Below are 20,288 nucleotides of genomic sequence, written 5' to 3' on the forward strand. Positions count from 1 at the left end.
AAATTAAGGCCGATATTTGATATTAGTAGACTTCTCTTGGCCAGAAATGCCTTTTTTGCCATAGCGAGTCTGTTTTTGATGTCCTCCTTGCTCCGTCCGTCATTGGTTATTTTACTGCCTAGGTAGCAGAATTCCTTAACTTCATTGACTTCGTGACCATCAATCCTGATGTTAAGTTTCTCGCTGTTCTCATTTCCACTACTTCTCATTACCTTCGTCTTTCTCCGATTTACTCTCAAACCATACTGTGTACTCATTAGACTGTTCATTCCGTTCAGCAGATCATTTAATTCTTCTTCACTTTCACTCAGGATAACAATGTCATCAGCGAATCGTATCATTGATATCCTTTCACCTTGTATTTTAATTCCACTCCTAAACCTTTCTTTTATTTCCATCAATGCTTCCTCGATGTACAGATTGAAGAGTAGGGGCGAAAGGCTACAGCCTTGTCTTACACCCTTCTTAATACGAGCACTTCGTTCTTGATTGTCCACTCTTATTATTCCCTCTTGGTTGTTGTACATATTGTATATGACCCGTCTCTCCCTATAGCTTACCCCTACTGTTCTCAGAATCTCGAACAGCTTGCACCATTTTATATTGTCGAACGCTTTTTCCAGGTCGACAAATCCTATGAAAGTGTCTTGATTTTTCTTTAGCCTTGCTTCCATTATTAGCCGTAACGTCAGAATTGCCTCTCTCGTCCCTTTACTTTTCCTAAAGCCAAACTGATCGTCACCTAGCGCGTTCTCAATTTTCTTTTCCATTCTTCTGTATATTATTCTTGTAAGCAGCTTCGCTGCGTGAGCTGTTAAGCTGATTGTGCGATAATTCTCGCACTTGTCAGCTCTTGCCGTCTTCGGAATTGTGTGGATGATGCTTTTCCGAAAGTCAAATGGTATATCGCCAGACTCATATATTCTACACATCAACGTGAATAGTCGTTTTGTTGCCACTTCCCCCAATGATTTTAGAAATTCTGATGGAATGTTATCTATCCCTTCTGCCTTATTTGACCGTAAGTCCTCCAAAGCTCTTTTAAATTCCGATTCTAATACTGGATCCCCTATCTCTTCTAAATCGACTCCTGTTTCTTCTTCTATCACATCAGACAAATCTTCACCCTCATAGAGGCTTTCAATGTATTCTTTCCACCTGTCTGCTGTCTCCTCTGCATTTAACAGTGGAATTCCCGTTGCACTCTTAATGTTACCACCGTTGCTTTTAATGTCACCAAAGGTTGTTTTGACTTTCCTGTATGCTGAGTCTGTCCTTCCGACAATCATATCTTTTTCGATGTCTTCACATTTTTCCTGCAGCCATTTCGTCTTAGCTTCCCTGCACTTCCTATTTATTTCATTCCTCAGCGACTTGTATTTCTGTATTCCTGATTTTCCCGGAACATGTTTGTACTTTCTCCTTTCATCAATCAACTGAAGTATTTCTTCTGTTACACATGGTTTCTTCGCAGCTACCTTCTTTGTACCCATGTTTTCCTTCCAAACTTCTGTGATGGCCCTTTTTAGAGATGTCCATTCCTCTTCAACTGTACTGCCTACTGCGTTATTCCTTATTGCTGTATCTATAGCGTTAGAGAACTTCAAACGTATCTCGTCATTCCTTAGTACTTCCGTATCCCACTTCTTTGCGTATTGATTCTTCCTGACTAATGTCTTGAACTTCAGCCTACTCTTCATCACTACTATATTGTGATCTGAGTCTATATCTGCTCCTGGGTACGCCTTACAGTCCAGTATCTGATTTCGGAATCTCTGTCTGACCATGATGTAATCTAATTGAAATCTTCCCATATCTCCCGGCCTTTTCCAAGTATGCACTACAATCGTAAATATGAGCTAACTCGCTTTCCCTGTTGGGCGTGTGCTTTCCATGTGCGCCAGCACGCAGCACCGGATGCCTCTGCTGCTGGGCCAGTGGCCGAGTATGGAGACGTCCGGAGGGAGGGTTTGTTGACCATCGGGAACTCCGACGTTATGCGGGTAATCGACCCCTCAGGAGCAGAGAGGTTTCCAGCACCGTGGAGAGCTGCACTGCTAAAATTGCGAGTTCGTAGAGTTTTTTCTTCCATGTTGGTATTCGGGTAATTATGTGTTTATTTACGGATTGTCTTTTTGTTATTTGTAGTTCATTGTTGCTATCTGAGATAACACACTATCATTTTGTCATTTGGAGACAGTAGTGGTGCTGTGGACGCTAGGAAAGGGGAGTCACGTGGAGAAATCGGAACATTTCCGACATGCTCTTTTGCGTTTAAACGCATTAATTTACAATGATCCACGTCAGTGATTCGAGAACTGGCAAATGTGATGAACTGTGATCGTGCCACCATCGCGTGACATTTGCAGGCAGTGGGAAAGGTTCAAATATACGGTGTATGGGTACTGCTTGTGGCTGTATCTGCTTGTTTGTCATCAACTGACTCGAGAACAACAACAACCATTTCTATTCTGTATCATTAATGGGGACGAGAAATCGTGTTTTATGCTAACAAAAGGAAACGAAGCCATCACTGGTGACATTTGCGGTCAACACCTGAGACGTCTTGCAGACGCAATCCAAGAAAAATGACCAGGAAGTCTGCGTGAAGTAATGCTACTCCACGACATCACCGGCTTCATTCTGCTAGACTGACGAAAAACAGTATACAAGAGTTGGGTAAGGAAGTCAAACCCCATCCACCTTACTCACCTGATCTTGCGCCTTCCGAATTTCACCTTTTCCGTTCTCTACGAACTTAATTCGACGAGCTTTTCGCCTCAAAACTACGTGATTTCTACAGTCGCAGAATCGAGACGTTACTGTAGTGTTGACAGACTGTCGTAAATAGTTAAGGAGAACACATTACTGATGATTAAAATCTCTGTTATGCGTATGTGTTGTGCTTAATAAGCTTATGCGAAAACGCTGCGAACTTTTGCATAACCGAATATATTTCGGCCTCCTACATACGTCTCGCAAAGTGACACCGACGAAAAATATCAGATAAATTACAGCTCGTGCGAAATGACAGGGCATGGGCACCTGGTAGTGGCAGGAACAATAACCTTCCCCAAAAACCGTAAGGTAAAGACGTAAATGCATCTTAACACCGCGAACATTCTGGTTCACGAAACTCGGCGTGTGGTCAACTGCACCGTCCCCCTCAACTCCAGTTTCACAGGACATCCGACCTCACTGCCGCAACCAGACATGAATGACCAAACGTGTAACCAGGAAGTTTCGGTATTTAAGAAAGACTTCTTTCCACCAGAGCACGATTATCATTTTGAGTGAGGCGCGATAGAGGAGTATGTAAGGACGCCCTCGTGGAGGGGCGTCGCCAGTTGGCTCTGAGACGTGGCACCAGACCTCAGCATGAGTCGATGCCACTAAGTTACCTTTGCTACTAATTTCAGTCAACGTAATCATCTGGTGATCTGAATATTCAAGGAGAAAGTCATTAAGATGCTTTATACAACCTGAATATAAAAATAAGAGACGTGTACGTATTCATACAAAATCTCATTACACGTATCTGAATACACATAACATCTCATTACACCGGATACGATGCACGTAACACTATGGCTCAATTTCGAAAATTGAACAATTCGAATTCCACTCAATATAACATCGTTTCTGACATAATGGGAACAGAATGTTTTCATACGTCCTCCGCATTCACGGATGTAGTGTTGTCAACTAAACGTGTCACTAGCGTTAACTGATCCGTTACCACCGTTACTGTGAAAAAGCTATCTACACTCGAGTCGAGACACCAATGACAGCTGAGTACGCAAAACTACGTGCGCGAGGTCAAGATGTATGGAAATCGGAAATCACTCTGTTTATATGTTTCCAAAACTGAAACAGAAGGTTTAAGTGATCCTCTGACTATACGGAGTACATTGTTCATTTCCTTACGATACCCATAACGCCACAACGTCGAAAAGTAGAGGACAGAATCAGACTATGCGTTTCCTCACATCAGTAAACCATCGTTGCGTGCAGTCAGTCCAGTGATGTTTCTCAAGGATAGGGAATTAAAATTGTCCAGTTGTATATTAATAAACTATATCAGAAGTGTTGAAAGGTATTTGACAGAGGGCGCAAACTGCAGAAGAAGACGTCGAGAAAAGCAGTAAACATGGAAAAATCCCAGTGAAGCGGTTGATTTTTGCAATAAAAGAAAGTATTAGCGACAGCAGAGACGGAGAAATGCGTTAGAGCAAGCGCCCGCGGCAGGTGCGTTGTGTTGGCAGACCTGGCGCGCCGTATAAGGCGTCGGAGGCAGCGGCAGGGAAACAGGGCCCGCGACCGGCGCAGCTTGCGTAACGCAGCCACATCTCCAGCAACGCCGCCTGCCCTCCCCCTCCTACCACCCACCTCTCCCATCTCTAAATGCTGCCATCCCACTCCGTACCCCGGCGCCTTCCCGTGTTGATCAACTGAGTGACTCGGCTCCGTCACTAATGACCTCCATCTCGACGAGATGCTGACCCCTGACCTTTCTCTCAGACACTTGCCCCTTTTTATACTTTCTTTCTTCATAGTTATTTCTTTATTTACCCCCACCGATTATCCCGACACAAATGTTGACTTCTTCCCTCTCGTTACAGCACAGTGTTCAAAACGATCGTCTTACCTACATAAATAAAAATGTAAATGTTTGTTCGAAATCGTACGTCTACGAACGTTCTTCACTGATTGCTCCGATATTTTCACACAATGTTGCATTAGAATAACCGAGTGGTTTTAGATACCTGATTTTAATACATATACTAAGTGATGAAAAATATCAGGACACTTACAATTTCGTGGCGCCCTCCACCGGTAATGCTGGAATTCAATGAGGTGCCCACCCTTAGCCTTGATGACAGCTTCCACTCTCGCAGGCATATGTTCAGTAAGGTGCTGGAAGGTTTCTTGGGGAATGGCAGCCCATACTTCACTGGGTGCTGCGCTGAGGAGAGGTGTCGATGTCGGTCGGCGAGGCCAGGCACCAAGTCGGAGTTCCAAAACATCCCGAACGTGTTCTAAAGCATTCAGGTCAGGACTCTGTGCAGGCCAGTCATAATACAGAGAGGTTATTGTCGTGTAACCACTCCGCCACAGGCCGTGCGTTATGAATAGGTGCTCGATCGTGTTGAAAGGTGCAGTAAGGTGCTTAAAACATCAATGTAGGTCTGTGTCGTGATAGTGCCACGCAAAACAACAAGGGATGCAAGCCTCCTCCATAAAAAACACGACCACATCGTAACAGCACCGCCTCCGAATTTCACTGTTGGCACTGTACACGCTGGCAGATGACGTTCATCGGGCAACCTCCATACCCACACCCTGCCATCGGATCGCCACATTGTGTACCGTGTTTCGTCACTCCACACAACGTTTTTTTCTCTGTTCAGTCGTCCAATGTTTACGCTCCTTACACCAAGCGAGGTGTCGTTTGGCATTTACCGGAGTGATGTGTGGCTTGTAAGCAGCCTCTCTACCACGAAATTCAAGTTTTCTCACCTCCCGCCTAACTGTATAGTACTTGCAGTGGATCCTGATGCAGTTTGGAACTCCTGTGTCAAGGTCTGGATAGATGTCTGCTATTACACATAAAGACCCTCTTCAACTGTCAGCGGTCTCTGTCTGTCAACAGACGAGGTCGGCCTGTACGCGTCCCTTCACGTTTCAACTTCACTATCACGTCGGGAACAGTGGGCCTAGGGATGTTTAGGAGTGTGGAAATCTCGCGTACAGACGTATGACACAAGTGAAACTCAATCACCTGACCACGTTCGAAGTCCGTGAGTTCCGCGGAGCGCCCCATTACGCTCTCTCACGATGTCTAATGACTAATGAGATCGCTGATATGGAGTACCTGGCAGTAGGTGGCAGCACAATGCACCTAACAGGAAAAACGTATGTTTTGGGGGTGTCCGGATACTTTCGACCACATAGTGTATAACATATAAATAAATGTTTAGTTTACAAAAGGGAAACGTTACTACGATAAATCTCGAAAAGTTCTTGACCGATTTACTTCACTTTTTTAGACAATACTGTAACGAACATTCAGATGCCCACAGGCTGTATAGATGGAACGAGGGGGAGGAGAAGATGGACACAGAAAGGAAGGAACAGGTAATGGACAGAAGGCGGGAGAGAGGGAGGGGGGTAGGAGAAGAGGAATAGAGATAGCAAGGAGGAGGTGATGGACAGAGAGAGGGGTCAGGGGGGATGGAGAGGGAGGGAGACGAAGTGATGGACAGAGATGAGGGGAAGGAGCAGTAGATGGACAAAGAGGTGGGGGGAGGGAGGTGAACAGTGATAGGATGGACACGGAGATTTGGACGTGTATCCAATTCCCATACATCAGAAACATGTCCTTTCCCTTTTCTTTCTTTGCCATTTAACCAGACAGCCACAGCAACGCCTGGTCAGGAACAGCTAGTTTGGAATAAAATATTTTGGGTATCACGCCGCATCATCTTGCAACTAAAAAAAAAGCAATAAAGACCCATGTTCGAGCGTCTTGGCAGCGGTCCGTTCCAAAGCGACTAAACCGTCCTATTTAGGTTGTCATGTGATAACCATAGCCGCTATACTGGAACGTCATTGGATAGCTCAGAGTTAAGATGCCTGTGGAGGGACGGTTGTGCGGAAGGCTACTGCCTGCGCTGCAGTACCAACCGATTCGCAGCCAACAGCATCAATAGGTCGTACCAAAAGACTGCGTTTACCATCCGAATACATTCCTTGTGGTCATTTGCTTACGCTCGTGAACTTGAGCCTAGTGGAGCGGTAGGACGGCGAACCAGCGAACCCACGCGGCCCGCCGAGCGCTGACTCCTAGCAGCCGGCAGCTTGTACCCGCACTCCCTCTTCATGGAGTTGAGGCGTTTAGTTATTGCTAGGAAAGTCATGGCTAGACTAGAGACCAGGTGCCGATCTGCTATTGTTGTTTTGTCCCTAGAGAACAGTTAACCGATTTTTTGCTTCATTACAGCCCTCCGATGATGCCAGTAATGGTCGACGTCAGTTGTGGAACTGTAAATAGCGAACGCGATTGCGACTAATAAATAAGAGTGAATATCTTCAGCAACTGTAATCGCTGAAGCTTTTGCTATTCGATGGTAAAACTAAATAAAGGATAGGAGGGTGATACGCCAGAAGTAAAAACGATGCTTATACACTCTCCGACTAAGATTACTTGTTCGCACAAAGTACATACTGAGCTTGAAAGACTGAACATTTAAATTTACAAAATTCTCAAGCGTGTCAAAATAACTGCACTGCAATTATCGGCGACTAGATTACTCAGTGACTTAGCGGTAGGGTAGAACAGTCAGTAACGTTGTAATCCGCGTGAATGTAAGTGGAATTTGTGATGGATTACGGAAAGGCATGTGGCTCAAATGGTTCTGAGCACTATGCGACTTAACTTCTGAGGTCATCAGTCGCCTACAACTTAGAACTAATTAAACCTAACTAACCTAAGGACATCACACACATCCATGCCCAAGGCAGGATTCGAACCTGCAACCGGAGCGGTCGCTCGGCTCCTGACTGTAGCGCCTAGAACCGCAGGGCCACACCGGCCGGCGAAAGGCATGTGGCAAGAAGAAATACCCGCCCCACGTATTTATAGGAGACCATCATCATGCTGAGGAAAAAAAAATGGACGTTTGAATCGGACTGCCAGCATGCATCTCACCTTCGGCTTCACTTCATTCTTGCAAGAGTCGACATGTATGCATAACGTAACGGGGGGGGGGGGGGGGGGGGGAGGGGGAGGCTCCGCTGGAAAAGGTGATTCCGAACCCCCACTGCGCTAAGTTCCTTACGTAAAGAAGGATGATAAAAATATTACGCCGTTACACTGGCTTCATTTCTACTTTGGCTGCGAGCCAGTGCAGGTTACATGACGTCTTTCTGCCTCGCACCCTAGCTCTAGTCTACGCGCATCTATAGGAAATGCCTCATTGCAGTACACACATGCTGATAGGATCACACACTCGTGTTTCCATCATACGGACGGATTTTTGACAGAGACACTACCATCAGTATTATCGGACATAAAAAAATATGACCGTTTGTTTCTCTAGTGGCATATCGCGATGAAAATCTAATGTTGTTGAGGTGGGCCGTGAAAGCTTGGGTCAACTTAACGTGGACGTCTACGTATGTGATTTCCATAGCCCCTATATTGTGTTCAAATGGCTCTGAGCACTATGGGACTTAACATCTGAGGTCATCAGTCCCACAGAACTTAGAACTACTTAAACCTAACTAACCTAAGGACATCACATACATCCATGCCCGAGGCAGGATTCGAAACTGCGACCGTAGAGGTCGCGCGGTTCCAGACTGAAGCGCCTAGAACCGCTCGGCCACACCGGCCGGCCCTATATTGTGTGTCGGGTAGCTGATACCCTTATTGTATGAGCGATTTTAGCACTGCATTGTTTCCTGCCTTCCTAAGCTCTGCCGGTGTAAAAATTTGTGATGGTGAGAAGCTACTGTTACAAAGTCTCGTCGAATAGGTGGACCGTAGAAACTTGTGTCAAACTAACGTGAACATCCGGCAACCTTTTAACATGCTTCGCTAACAGCTGCACGGGAACCTGGAATTTAACGAGGCCTCCGACGTACGGCGCAACTTAGCAGCCTTCACATTAACAAACCATTATCAGGGATGATAGAAACGGAAAATGGTCCAAAAAATGTTAGGACTAATAGATTAAAGCTCGTAATCTGTCGTCTTCCATTAACACTTCCACTCACTGAAGAATTGCAAAATTTTAGAGATTCCAGTTATGGATTTGGTAAATAGAGTCAAGTATATATTCCATAAATAAGCTACACATACACAGTTCACGATAAACTGAGGCTTTTTCCGTAATGGACGCCGGCCGGTGTGGCCGTGCGGTTCTAGGCGCTTCAGTCTGGAACCGCGTGACCGCTACGGTCGCAGGTTCGAATCCTACCTCGGGCACGGATGTGTGTGATGTCCTTAGGTTTGTTAGGTTTAAGTAGTTCTAAGTTCTAGGGGACTGATGACCACAGATGTTAAGTCCCATAGTGCTAGCCGGCCGGAGTGGCCGAGCGGTTAAAGGCGCTACAGTCTGGAACCGCACGACCGCTACGGTCGCAGGTTCGAATCCTGCCTCGGGCATGGATGTGTGTGATGTCCTTAGGTTAGTTAGGTTTGAGTAGTGTAAGTTCTAGAGGACTTATGACCACAGCAGTTGAGTCCCATAGTGCTCAGAGCCATTCCATTTGACCCGTTATGGACTGGTAAAGCAGGCACACCTTGGCTTAGAGCAGGAGAGGCCTAGCACAGCGTGGAGTGTAGTTGATAGTCAGCAGTAAGCAGGAGGGCTCAGTCTCCCAGCCTGGTACTTACGAGTTCGCCATCCGGGGCATAGCGGACGGACTTACCCCTATAGTGGCATTCCTTGGGAAGAGCCGTTGCCAGGACACCACAGCAGTTGGGCCGTACATTCAAAGTTGCACTCGGTCACGCTGTGGTTCCTTCTGTGGTACCTGATCAGCTTACTTCGAGCGGATTGCGTCCGTGTTAGAATGGTGAGCATCTGCCTCACTACGTTCTTACAAGAACTTATTCGGTTTGTCCTAGGCAGCCTCTCAGTCTAAGTCATAATTCCAGAATGAGACTTTCACTCTGCAGCGGAGTGTGCGCTGATATGAAACTTCCTGGCAAACTGTGTGCCGGACCGAGACTCGAACTCGGGACCTTTGCCTTTCGCGGGCAAGTGCTCTACCAACTGAGCTACCCAAGCACGACTCACGCCCCGTCCTCGCAGCTTTACTTCTGCCAGTACCTCGTCTCCTACCTTACAAACTTTACAGAAGCTCTCCTGCGAACCTTGCAGAACTAGCACTCCTGAAAGAAAGGATATTGCGGAGACATGGCTTAGCCACAGCCTGGGGGATGTTTCCAGAATGAGATTTTCACTCTGCAGCGGAGTGTGCGCTGATATGAAACTTCCTGGCAGATTAAAACTGTGTGCCGGACCGAGACTCGAACTCGGGAAGTTTGGAAGGTAGGAGACGAGGTACTGGCAGAAGTAAAGCTGTGAGGACGGGGCGTGAGTCGTGCTTGGGTAGCTCAGTTGGTAGAGCACTTGCCCGCCAAAGGCAAAGGTCCCGAGTTCGAGTCTCGGTCCGGCACACAGTTTTAATCTGCCAGGAAGTTTTACATCATCATTGTTTCCAATCTGTTGTGCGGTGGTTTACTAATTACTAAGAGCTCATTTTGAAAATGCAGCGTACTACACTCATGTTGAAATGGCTCTGAGCACTATGGGACTTAACTTCTGAGGTCATCAGTCAACTAGAACTTAGAACTACTCGTACATAAACCTAACTAACCTAAGAATATCAAACACATCCATGACCGAGGCAGGATTCGAATCTGCGACCGTAGCGGTCGTGCGGTTCCAGACTGTAGCGCCTAGACCCGCTCGGCCACACCGGCCGGCTACACTCATGTTTATAAAAAACAGAATACTTGGAATGACTAGAGACAGAACGGTCATATTCATAGGACGCGTGCATTAGTACGTTCAACAGAAATGATTGGCATCTGAACTACGTCGGTCCACGGGTTCAAGGTCAACATCGATATCGCGGTGGAACACCACGTACCGGTAAAATGTGATTGAGGCTGTCGTTGTCGCTGTAAACCGAAGGTAATGGATCGATGCGACTTGAGCAGACGTGCAGGATGCCTCGCAGACGTTTGCGTGAGTCGTACGTCAGCTCAGTTAAGTTTGAAACAGGTCGCATAAGAGAATGTGAAACATCCACCCGGGAAACTGCTGCTCGTGTGGAAGGAAATGTTTCGGCAGTGCAACTGGTGTGTGCACAGTGGTTTACGGAAGGCCGCAGAACACGACGAGATGGGTCAGGCCGCACCACCCAGACCGAGATGATCGACACCTAATCCTAATGGGATTGCAGGACAGGTCTGCGTGCTCCTCGGCTCTAGCGCAACAGTCGAAGAGTGTGACACATCCTACGCTGCAAAGGGTTGACGGTCCGGCGCCGTTTATTACGACACTGGTTCCGTGCGCTTAGTCCACTTTTCCGCCTACCTTTGACGAATGTGCAGAAACATGGTGCATGGAACGACGTCGCTGCGGACAGAAACGGCATCAGATAGTGTTTTCAGACGAATCCAGGTTCCTGTCGTTTGAAAATGATGGCCGCGTTTTGATTCGCCGCAGACAGTGGCCGCATTCGCACAAGACACGCTGCGCTAACTCGATGCCTCATTATGTGTGGCGCTATTGGGTACAACTACAAATCACAGCTGGTTCATGTCCTGGTCACTGCGGCCAATGAGACGTATATGAATGACATCCTGCGACCAGTAGCACAACACCCCGAAGGCATTTTTCAGCGAGACAATGAACGACCACATGTTGCTGCACGAACACGTGCCTTCCTGGTCAGCCTTTTCCTCCGGCCCGTCAGATCACCATACTTGTCACCAATCGAAAATGTGTTGGATATGGCGAAACAACACTGTGACCCAATGCCAACCGCCACAGATGAACTTTGGATCAACCCGCATCTCGTGGTCGTGCGGTAGCGTTCTCGCTTCCCACGCCCGGGTTCCCGGGTTCGATTCCCGGCGGGGTCAGGGATTTTCTCTGCCTCGTGATGGCTGGGTGTTGTGTGCTGTCCTTAGGTTAGTTAGGTTTAAGCAGTTCTAAGTTCTAGGGGACTTATGACCACAGCCGTTGAGTCCCATAGTGCTCAGAGCAATTTGAACCATTTTTTGAACTTTGGATCCAGGTGAATGCAGCATGTTTGGCAATACCACAAAACGCCATTGGCGCTCTATACTTGTCTACCATCACGCATGGAACAAGTTATCAGGGCCCATGGCCTACAAGGTAATAGGACACATTTTGAACCGAAGTGAGTGAATGGCTCAAATGGCTCTCAGCACTATGGGACTTAACATCTGAGGTCATCAGTCCCCTAGAACTTAGAACTACTTAAACCTAACTAACCTAAGGACACCAGACACATCCATTCCCGAGGCAGGATTCGAACCTGCGGCCGTAGCGGTCGCGCGGTTCCAGACTGAAGAGTCTAGAACCGCTCGGCCACACCGGCCAGCCAAAGTGAGTGAATGCTAATCATTTTTGCAGAACATACTAATGTACATGTCCAATGAACATGAGCATCCTACGTCTAGCCGTTCAAGGTGTTCTGTTTTTTTTCCGAACGTGAGTGTAAAAGCTGTATTTACCATAAAGTGTAACATCAATTACTATGTGTTCCGCTGACTTACAGTTAAGAATCGTTGTCATTTATTAAAAGTTGCTTTGTAACACTGGTCCGAGTGATGGGCGAATGCCGTTGCTGTTAACTTATAGGCACTTCTTGTTTCTGGCCTGTAAATTTCCTGAGCGGATGGGAAATTATTTTAAGCAGAGTACGTTTAAGGTGGTGGCTCATCAGCTGTGGCCGTTGTGTAACAGGTTTAAGTATTTTCGGCTGTCGAAGTTAGAGTTATGTTATTGTATATTTTTGTTAACTTATTCGTGCTTATAGGTATTTGGTCTATTACAGGCAGCGTATTTATTGTATTGTAAAAGCCTTGAGACTATATGCGGTTACGTAGATGCCTGTCATCTCGGCTGCTAGTGATACTAGGCCGTTGGGATCCAGCACTGCGTTCCGTATTACCCTCCTGAACCTACCGATTCCATATTCTGCTAACAGTCATTGGATATCGACCAACGCGAGCAGCAATGTCGCGATACGATAAAACACAATCCCGATGGGCTACAATCAGATCTTTATGAAAGTCGGAAACGTGATGGTACGCATTCCTCTTCCTTACACGTGGCATCACAACAACGTTTCACCAGGCAACGCCGGTCAACTGCTGTTTGTGTTCAAGAAATCGTTTGGAAACTTTCCTCATGTCAGCACGTTGTAGGTGTCGCCACCGGCGCCAACCTTGTGTGAATGCTCTGTAAAGCTAATCATTTGCAAAACACAGCATCTTCTTCCTGTCGGTTAAATTTCGCGTCTGTAGCACGTCATCTTCGTGGTGTAGCAGTTTTAATGGCGAGTAGTGTATTATTATTTCCTATTGTTAAGAGCGGAAGTGGTTTATTATAAAAGAGAAGGTCAAATTTGTTTCTACACTCTGTGTTTTAAAATATTTTAAATAAATTTCTACATGTACAGTCGTGGACAAAACGAGCGAGACCCCTCGCCTCTTCGTTATGCTGATCCGCACAGCTTTAAAGTCTGCTAGACAGTATAACAGGCAAGGCGACGAAGTGCTACCAACATACTATGCAAGTTCGCTCAGCTGATGTGCTGAGATAGCTAGCACTGGCGAAAATCGCGCTTCGAAGACGCCAAAGCATCGTCTGCCACCACTTCGTGCGAAACGAAATACCTCAAGTATAAGCCAATGTGTTGTATTCGCATATATGTGACTATGGCTTGGATCTGAAGTGTGGTTATGGATAGTACGTATGCTCAGATTGCGGATCTAACATCATGAATGACGACAAGGGGAAATGAATTAAGCGTCCTTTCTCTTCCGTAACATCAAATATATTTTAGTTATTCTTTCTTAAATGCACTGCGCAGAAAGTCATTCACCAGCAGTGAATAACTTTTTAGTAACACCAGATGATAGTAACAGCTTGCCGGCGCGGGTTAGCCGGCGACATAACGCGGACCGCGCGGCTCCTTGCGCCGTCAGTTCGAATCCTTCCCCGGACATGGATGTGTGTTAGGTTAGGTAGGTTGAAGTAGTTCTTGATCTAGGGGACTGATGACCTAAGCAGTTTGGTGGCATAGTTCTTAGAGCCATTTTTTGACCTTTCGCGTAAATTTTCTTTGCATAAACGGCCGTATCTTTAGATTGCGTTGACGTACCTCACTTTTTTACACCACCAGGAGACCGTATACCGCAGGAAGTGCGATACATTTCCGCATATTATGTCCACCCGTACTCGTGGTAAACGGGTTTTAAGGGTTGGGTAGTCAGATAGACGGTCAAGAAAGTGAGACTACTAGGGTTCCATTTTTACCGATTTACGTGACAAAATCGTAACAACGAAAATAGCTATCACAGTTACTGAAGATGAGGGCCATATAATAATTTCCCCTACTCTTTATTCGAAATGTTCCAGTTGCAGTCGATACATCAGCATATTAATCGTAGCTACGCTTTCGATCTAAATCACGTTTACAGGAATGCAAATAAAATCCATTTACTATACACGTGGTAATTCAGATCCCACTACAAATGCCACCGCGTTTTAGATGTGCGAGCATTCCCATTGCTAGCTACCTTAAGGAACACTTCTGCTAATGAACGTTTTCTGGCTGTGGCACGTCTAATGGAGAATTAGAAACATTGTAGAATACGTTTGGCAGCTACGTCGCCGTTTATTTCCTGTGATGGTGCAGAATTATCCTACTAAATTTACTCGCTAATAACAGTTTTTTGTTATTTCGGTAAACATTCCGAATGATTGTCACATAAGCGGTGACATAAAGGTAGACAATTCATGTTTTTGAGTCCAGAAAGCTCTATGCAACAGAAACTGCAGATCATTTTGCCATTTTCATTGCGAAATTGCCGGCTTATTCATGTCTGGGGTAATAATAAAGGGCTGTTTGCCTGGGTTGTCTGCTAGCGTAGTGAAAGGTGTTTGCTACTGCAAGGGAGGTCTGCTTTGTTTTCGGTTCTAATCTCGATGGAGGCAGATCGACTATCAGCAAATGAATTTTAAGAAATTCTCGCGCCCTCAATACGTTTTGTTGCTACCTTTATTCTGTATCGGCGCCCTGTGGATGTCGATATGAAACTCTTGTAGAATTTCATACTTGTTACTGCCTACTTTTTCCGCTTCTGTCAGTAATTGAATTGACTTAAGTGTGGCACTGAATGATTTTTAACTGAATTTCGTTATAAATCTTCACGCATTGCTAAATTTGCACACTTTCGTGGTAGGTCAGCAACGGTAATCCAGTATGACTGGTCTGAACATTGACACAGACCATTTCGCGGCCGAATGCGCATAATATTTTGCTAATTCGTAACGATCTGGGGTACTTTGTCTTACTAAAACCGTTATGTTATTTCGATAAGCTGAAATTCACTTTTATTAGTACAGTTCATACTAATTAGCGTTTCTTCTTTCATTTATATCTTATATTTAGGTGTTGTGGTTAACACACGAATCAGCATTAATATAGTCTTACACATGATTGAAAACAGTCTGACAAATTTTTGATAGTTTTTCAATTTCACGCCTGTGTGTAGTATGTTGGTAGCACTTAGTCGCCTTGCCTGTTATGCTGTGTAGCAGACTTTACAGCTGTGCGGATCAGCATAACGAAAAGGCGAGGGGTCTCGCTCGTTTTGTCCACGACTGTACATCTATATATATATATATATATATATATATATATATATATATATATATATATATATATATATATATATATATATACTCCGCTAGCCACCATGCGGTGTGTGGCGGAGTGCACAATTCGCACCAAAGTCATATTCCCCCCTCCCCCCCTCTTCTGTTCCACTCGCGGATCGCGCGAGGGAAAAATCATCCCCTAGAACTTAGAACTGCTTAAACCTAACTAACCTATGGACATTACACACACCCATGCCCGAGGCAGGATCCGATCCTGCGACAATAGCGGTCGCTCAGTTCCAGACTGAAGCGCCTAGAGCCGCTCGGCCACACCGGCCGGCGCGTCACCAGATCTCAATATTACGGGGCCTATGAGTTGTAAGAGAAGAGTGCGTATCGCACTCCACCTCGATTATCGGTACCTGAACTTGCCACTGTTTTGCAGGAAGAACTGTATAAGATTCCCTCGAAAGGTATACAGAACTGTATTTACCCCTTCCGAGACGGCTGGCAGCTGTCTGAATGGCAACGGCTTTCCTACATCATATTAGGAATAGTGATCTATTGTGTTTAATGGTGTTTGCATATTTTTGTCGACCCCCTGCATGTGGTCCACGACATGTTACCGGAGAACCAGTGGGAATTTGCTGTATGTTCTTGCCGTGTATCAATCTCCCTCTGATATTGGGAAACATGCTAACAGTTTGCACAATTACCTGTAATCTGTTCTGCCGTCGAGTTTCATTTTTAACCTTCGGCTGTTGCCTGCTCCGTATTGTTCGCGCCTGCACGTAGGCAACGCAATGAACTTATCCGCAAAGCGGGCTGCAGTTGCGCCTTCCTGGACAATTCGTGTCAATGAACTGCACGCACGTATTGACTTCTGCCGCGCCACACGACGCTGTCCATATCGAGAACTCGTAATGTGAGTTAAAAAGTAAGAGAAGATGCTCTATCCACTGATGTGTTTCTGTTCTACTTATGTCTTATAGTTACTGCATTGTTGTCTTCTGAACCCCCAGAGGTACTTACAAATAACACTGTACGCCCCTCCCACCCCCCCCCCCCCCAACTATGTTGGAAAGCGAAACGATAATCATAGATTAACGTCTTTCAATCTGGAAAAAATGATACTCAAAGTGTTAAGCGGTTTTGGTAAGCCACGGAAAAGCTAGGTCTGCATGGCAAAGTACACTTGAATGTCAATCCTCACGAATGCGCGTCCAATGTCTCACTTCTGCGCGTCTCTCTCGGTGAATCCTCCACCATCCATACTGATATTTGTGGTAAGGAAAGCACAAATACTGGTATATATTTACATATAGCACGTTCAAGTAGTGTCAAATGAACGCACAAATTATTCTAAAAGATAGCGTTCCTTTAGGACCGTAAATCAAATATATATTTCTCTCAAAACTTACAGAGTTGATCTGGTCACGTAGCATCGGCCATCTGCAACACAATATAAAATACAAAGTTTAGTCATCAGATAACATACTTATGATTGCAAGAACATGCTAAATGTTAGAAACAACTTTATAAATAAAACACACATCTACTTTCTAAAATTTGACATATTGCCGAAACTGAAGCATGTGACCCTTTAAACGTTTATATATTGCATCAAAGATAGCTTAAAAATTACAATGTTCACACTACCGGATCCAACATTTGATTGGCATATTCGGATGTGATAATGAGCTAACACCTACGTCAAGACACATAACAATTCCAGTTAATCATTCATTTATCATGATTCTTTACAAAATATCATTTCGATCCATATTAAAAGAATATCTATTTTTTGCTTTGTAAGGCGTCGTGGTCTCCTGACCTTCATTGCTTACATATTCTGCCCTCACAATCATATTCAGCACATCAAAACGTTTCATTCGAACCCAAACTCGATAAGATAAAGTCAATGTTGTATGAATTCATGTAAACGATATGCAAATAACTAGTAAATCGCCAATGCGCACCAAGATTGAAATACTCGAGGCTGGCGTACACACACACACACACATTCCAGACACGACAGTCACAGCAGCTTTTAGTTTGGGAGACGCAAACCGCACGCCAGCGGGCCGGTCCCTTCAGAGGACGACTCAACCTATCTACGTTGGCGCGCGACCGCCCATAGAGCAGACAGCGTTCGCCCGAGTGAAAGGAAGAACGACCCCGTGTTCGGTTTAAAAGCAAATTCCGCTACATTCTGTGGGAGTGGCCAGCCTACGCATTCTTTACAAATATAGCACGCAGTTTCAGAGATTTTCCAGGGAGACAGCAAACGCCACACGCCGATGCTACAGATTTCCAGATTGGTCGCCTTAAACGAAATGTCTTTCTCCCCTTTTAGAAGAGCAAGAACTGGCAGACGATATTTCTGACGCTTTGAGCTGAAGGAGTAATGGAAGAGACCGAAAGATATACCCCTTCACGTCTGGCATGGAGAGAGGCCGTTCCGTTGTCGCTCTTGGAGCGAGAACACGTAACGAGAGCATGTGCGCTCGTACGTGTACTCAAAGAGTGAGGAACAAGTCTCTCCTCAGTACTTCACTGGGAGAGCACCTCCGTCGAGAGTGAATCGGAGTGCAACTCTATATTGAGTCCTTGCGATTAAGCATTGTTCACTGTGTTGGCCGACACACTTATTGTGCGGTGTGAATGGACAGAGTTATAGTTAAACGCCTGCGAGCGAATTTTTGAGTAGCATCGCGGTGGACTGGTTATCTGACCGGTGTACCACGCCAATAGTTTAGACTAGGGGCGAATAGGAGTCCTTGACTTCATCAAGGCATAGGGAGAGTGATTGGCGAAGGTCAATCCAGATAGAACGAGAGCTATCTTGCTTGTCAGCAGCGAGCGACGGAGACAGCAGTCATCGCAGCTTACGGTATTGTGCGCTACAGCTCTTGCGAGCTCCATATTTCCTCCACAACAGTACACTTCACTACATTTCACTCGTGACAGCCTCGGCCGTAGCTAGCAACATTCTAACAGATAATTATTCAAGTTGAGTAGGCGCAGCTCTCAGCCATTCTGCCAAGTCACTAACAATTTTAAACTTTGTAAAGAAATTTCATTAGCGAATCCTATCCTTGATAGGTAACTTCACATTCCGAAAAAAAAAAAAAACCGGAAATGACTTGTTCAGTTCATAACTAAAGGTGCCACTGTGATTTCTCAGAATTTTAGCAAAATAAATAATAATTTTCGTTAGTTTCATGTTTTTCTTACACTGCTAGCACTACTCTAGTAAACAAGTGTCCCACTAATTACGTAAAAAATTTTGTGAATTTTTGTGTCATTTCCTTACAGCGGACGACTCCAGAAGATATTTATTGCTGAAAGTTTTTCAGGCATTCCTCTTTAGAGCGTTAGGGGCGTCTGCCTGACTTCTGTAGTAGTGTGGGGATGGAAATTGCATCTTGCAGGAGCCACAGGGTAAAGGATACATCTCAGATTAATCCGTTGCAGAGAATGACAATAGCACCCACACGCTCACAGCTTTAATAGCCTGAAATTTAATTCGATTCGTGCTTCAATGGTCATGTCATCATTTAATCTCGGTATTCTTGCTGCATCAAATTAGAATAAAAATCGAGCTATGCCGATAACCCCCATCAACTTCATCAGAAATAACAGATTGTCGTCATGCTGACAGATATTGCGTCAATGTCTGAGATCATTGATCTCCACCTAGAATGGACGACGAGCTGAAAGAGTGTATGCCGGCCGCAGACCCTCACACTTTGTTTCTTGCCTAACTGCTACTAGCAAAAGAAAATACATCAGCAGATTACATCCACATTTCTGGAGAAGAACAAAATGAACTGTTTCGAAACTAGTGTAAAGAAAAAGTGACTGTTGCGCCGTATCGTTTTAAAACTCGGCTGTGATCCGGACACTGACATACTGACAATGAAATTGGTTTTATTTCATTTGTGCTATATTCATATACTTCCCGTTTTCATGTAAAATAACGCCATGAGATGGAGGAGAAATCGATCATTCACGCACTATACTTGCCAACTGTTTAAGTACGTGCAATTCGTAAAATCAGGTGCCATAAACAATGAATGTCTCCGTAACAAAACTTGAACCATTTGTCAAGAAATGCCACAACGGGTGTTAAAAGACTCAATAAGCAAATACTCATTGACTATAAACTGATATTAACATTTGTAAGGGACATTTTTACATACTTGGTATCTGAAGTGCCTTTCAGCGTTTGTGTTGCCACTCAGTGTAATACAGACAGGTACTTAAAATGCGACACGGTATTTCTCTCAACAAGACATTAAATATCGTGTTCTCAGAAAGATTATCAGCAGTTCTAATGCTACAAGTGGTCTACTTTGACGACAGGCATCGCACAACCATTAAGTCTTTCGCGACGGATTCGCTTTGTGTACCGTTCTGGGTGCACTTGCGTTAATTCACTGTTCTGTCGCAGACTCGGATATTCGTGAAGTATTATCGCGACAGCTGCAGCGAGAACAATTTATACATGTACAAGGTAACAGATAGTTGGCTATGTCCTGCAGGATTACACAGCGAAGATAGAAAGCACACAAAATATTGCTAGAGTACTAGATGTTCTATGCCATTCTCGGGAACAAAACCTCAAGTGAAATCGTAGTATCTATAGTTTATTTGAAAGAACGGCTCATTCTAGTTATGTGGGCTTCTTCAAACGATGTACTGCTGTCGTATGAAGACCTGATGGTTCCCTGCTTCAGGCACTGCTTAAGTCAATGACATAATTTTTATAACCACAAAAGAGAGAATGATCATTGTGATGTCACCGCCAGACACCACACTTGCTAGATGGTAGCCTTTAAA

The 20,288-nt window shown here is 45.1% G+C and overlaps 1 protein-coding gene and 1 non-coding gene across 2 annotated transcripts in view; one reads left to right on the forward strand and one right to left on the reverse strand.

Moving 5' to 3' along the window:
• Positions 1-20,288, reverse strand: part of LOC126176068 (uncharacterized) — a 951,488-nt gene that overhangs the window by 510,490 nt on the left and 420,710 nt on the right. The window contains exon 4 of the mRNA XM_049923202.1: positions 16,865-16,895. Coding sequence (XP_049779159.1) covers positions 16,865-16,895 — 31 coding nt within the window. The remainder of the gene's footprint in view (positions 1-16,864; positions 16,896-20,288) is intronic.
• Positions 10,118-10,192, forward strand: Trnaw-cca (transfer RNA tryptophan (anticodon CCA)). Its single transcript has one exon. It is a non-coding gene; the product is annotated as a tRNA-Trp (tRNA).

Source organism: Schistocerca cancellata, chromosome 3 (genome assembly GCF_023864275.1).
Source record: "Schistocerca cancellata isolate TAMUIC-IGC-003103 chromosome 3, iqSchCanc2.1, whole genome shotgun sequence".
NCBI lineage: Eukaryota > Metazoa > Arthropoda > Insecta > Orthoptera > Acrididae > Schistocerca > Schistocerca cancellata.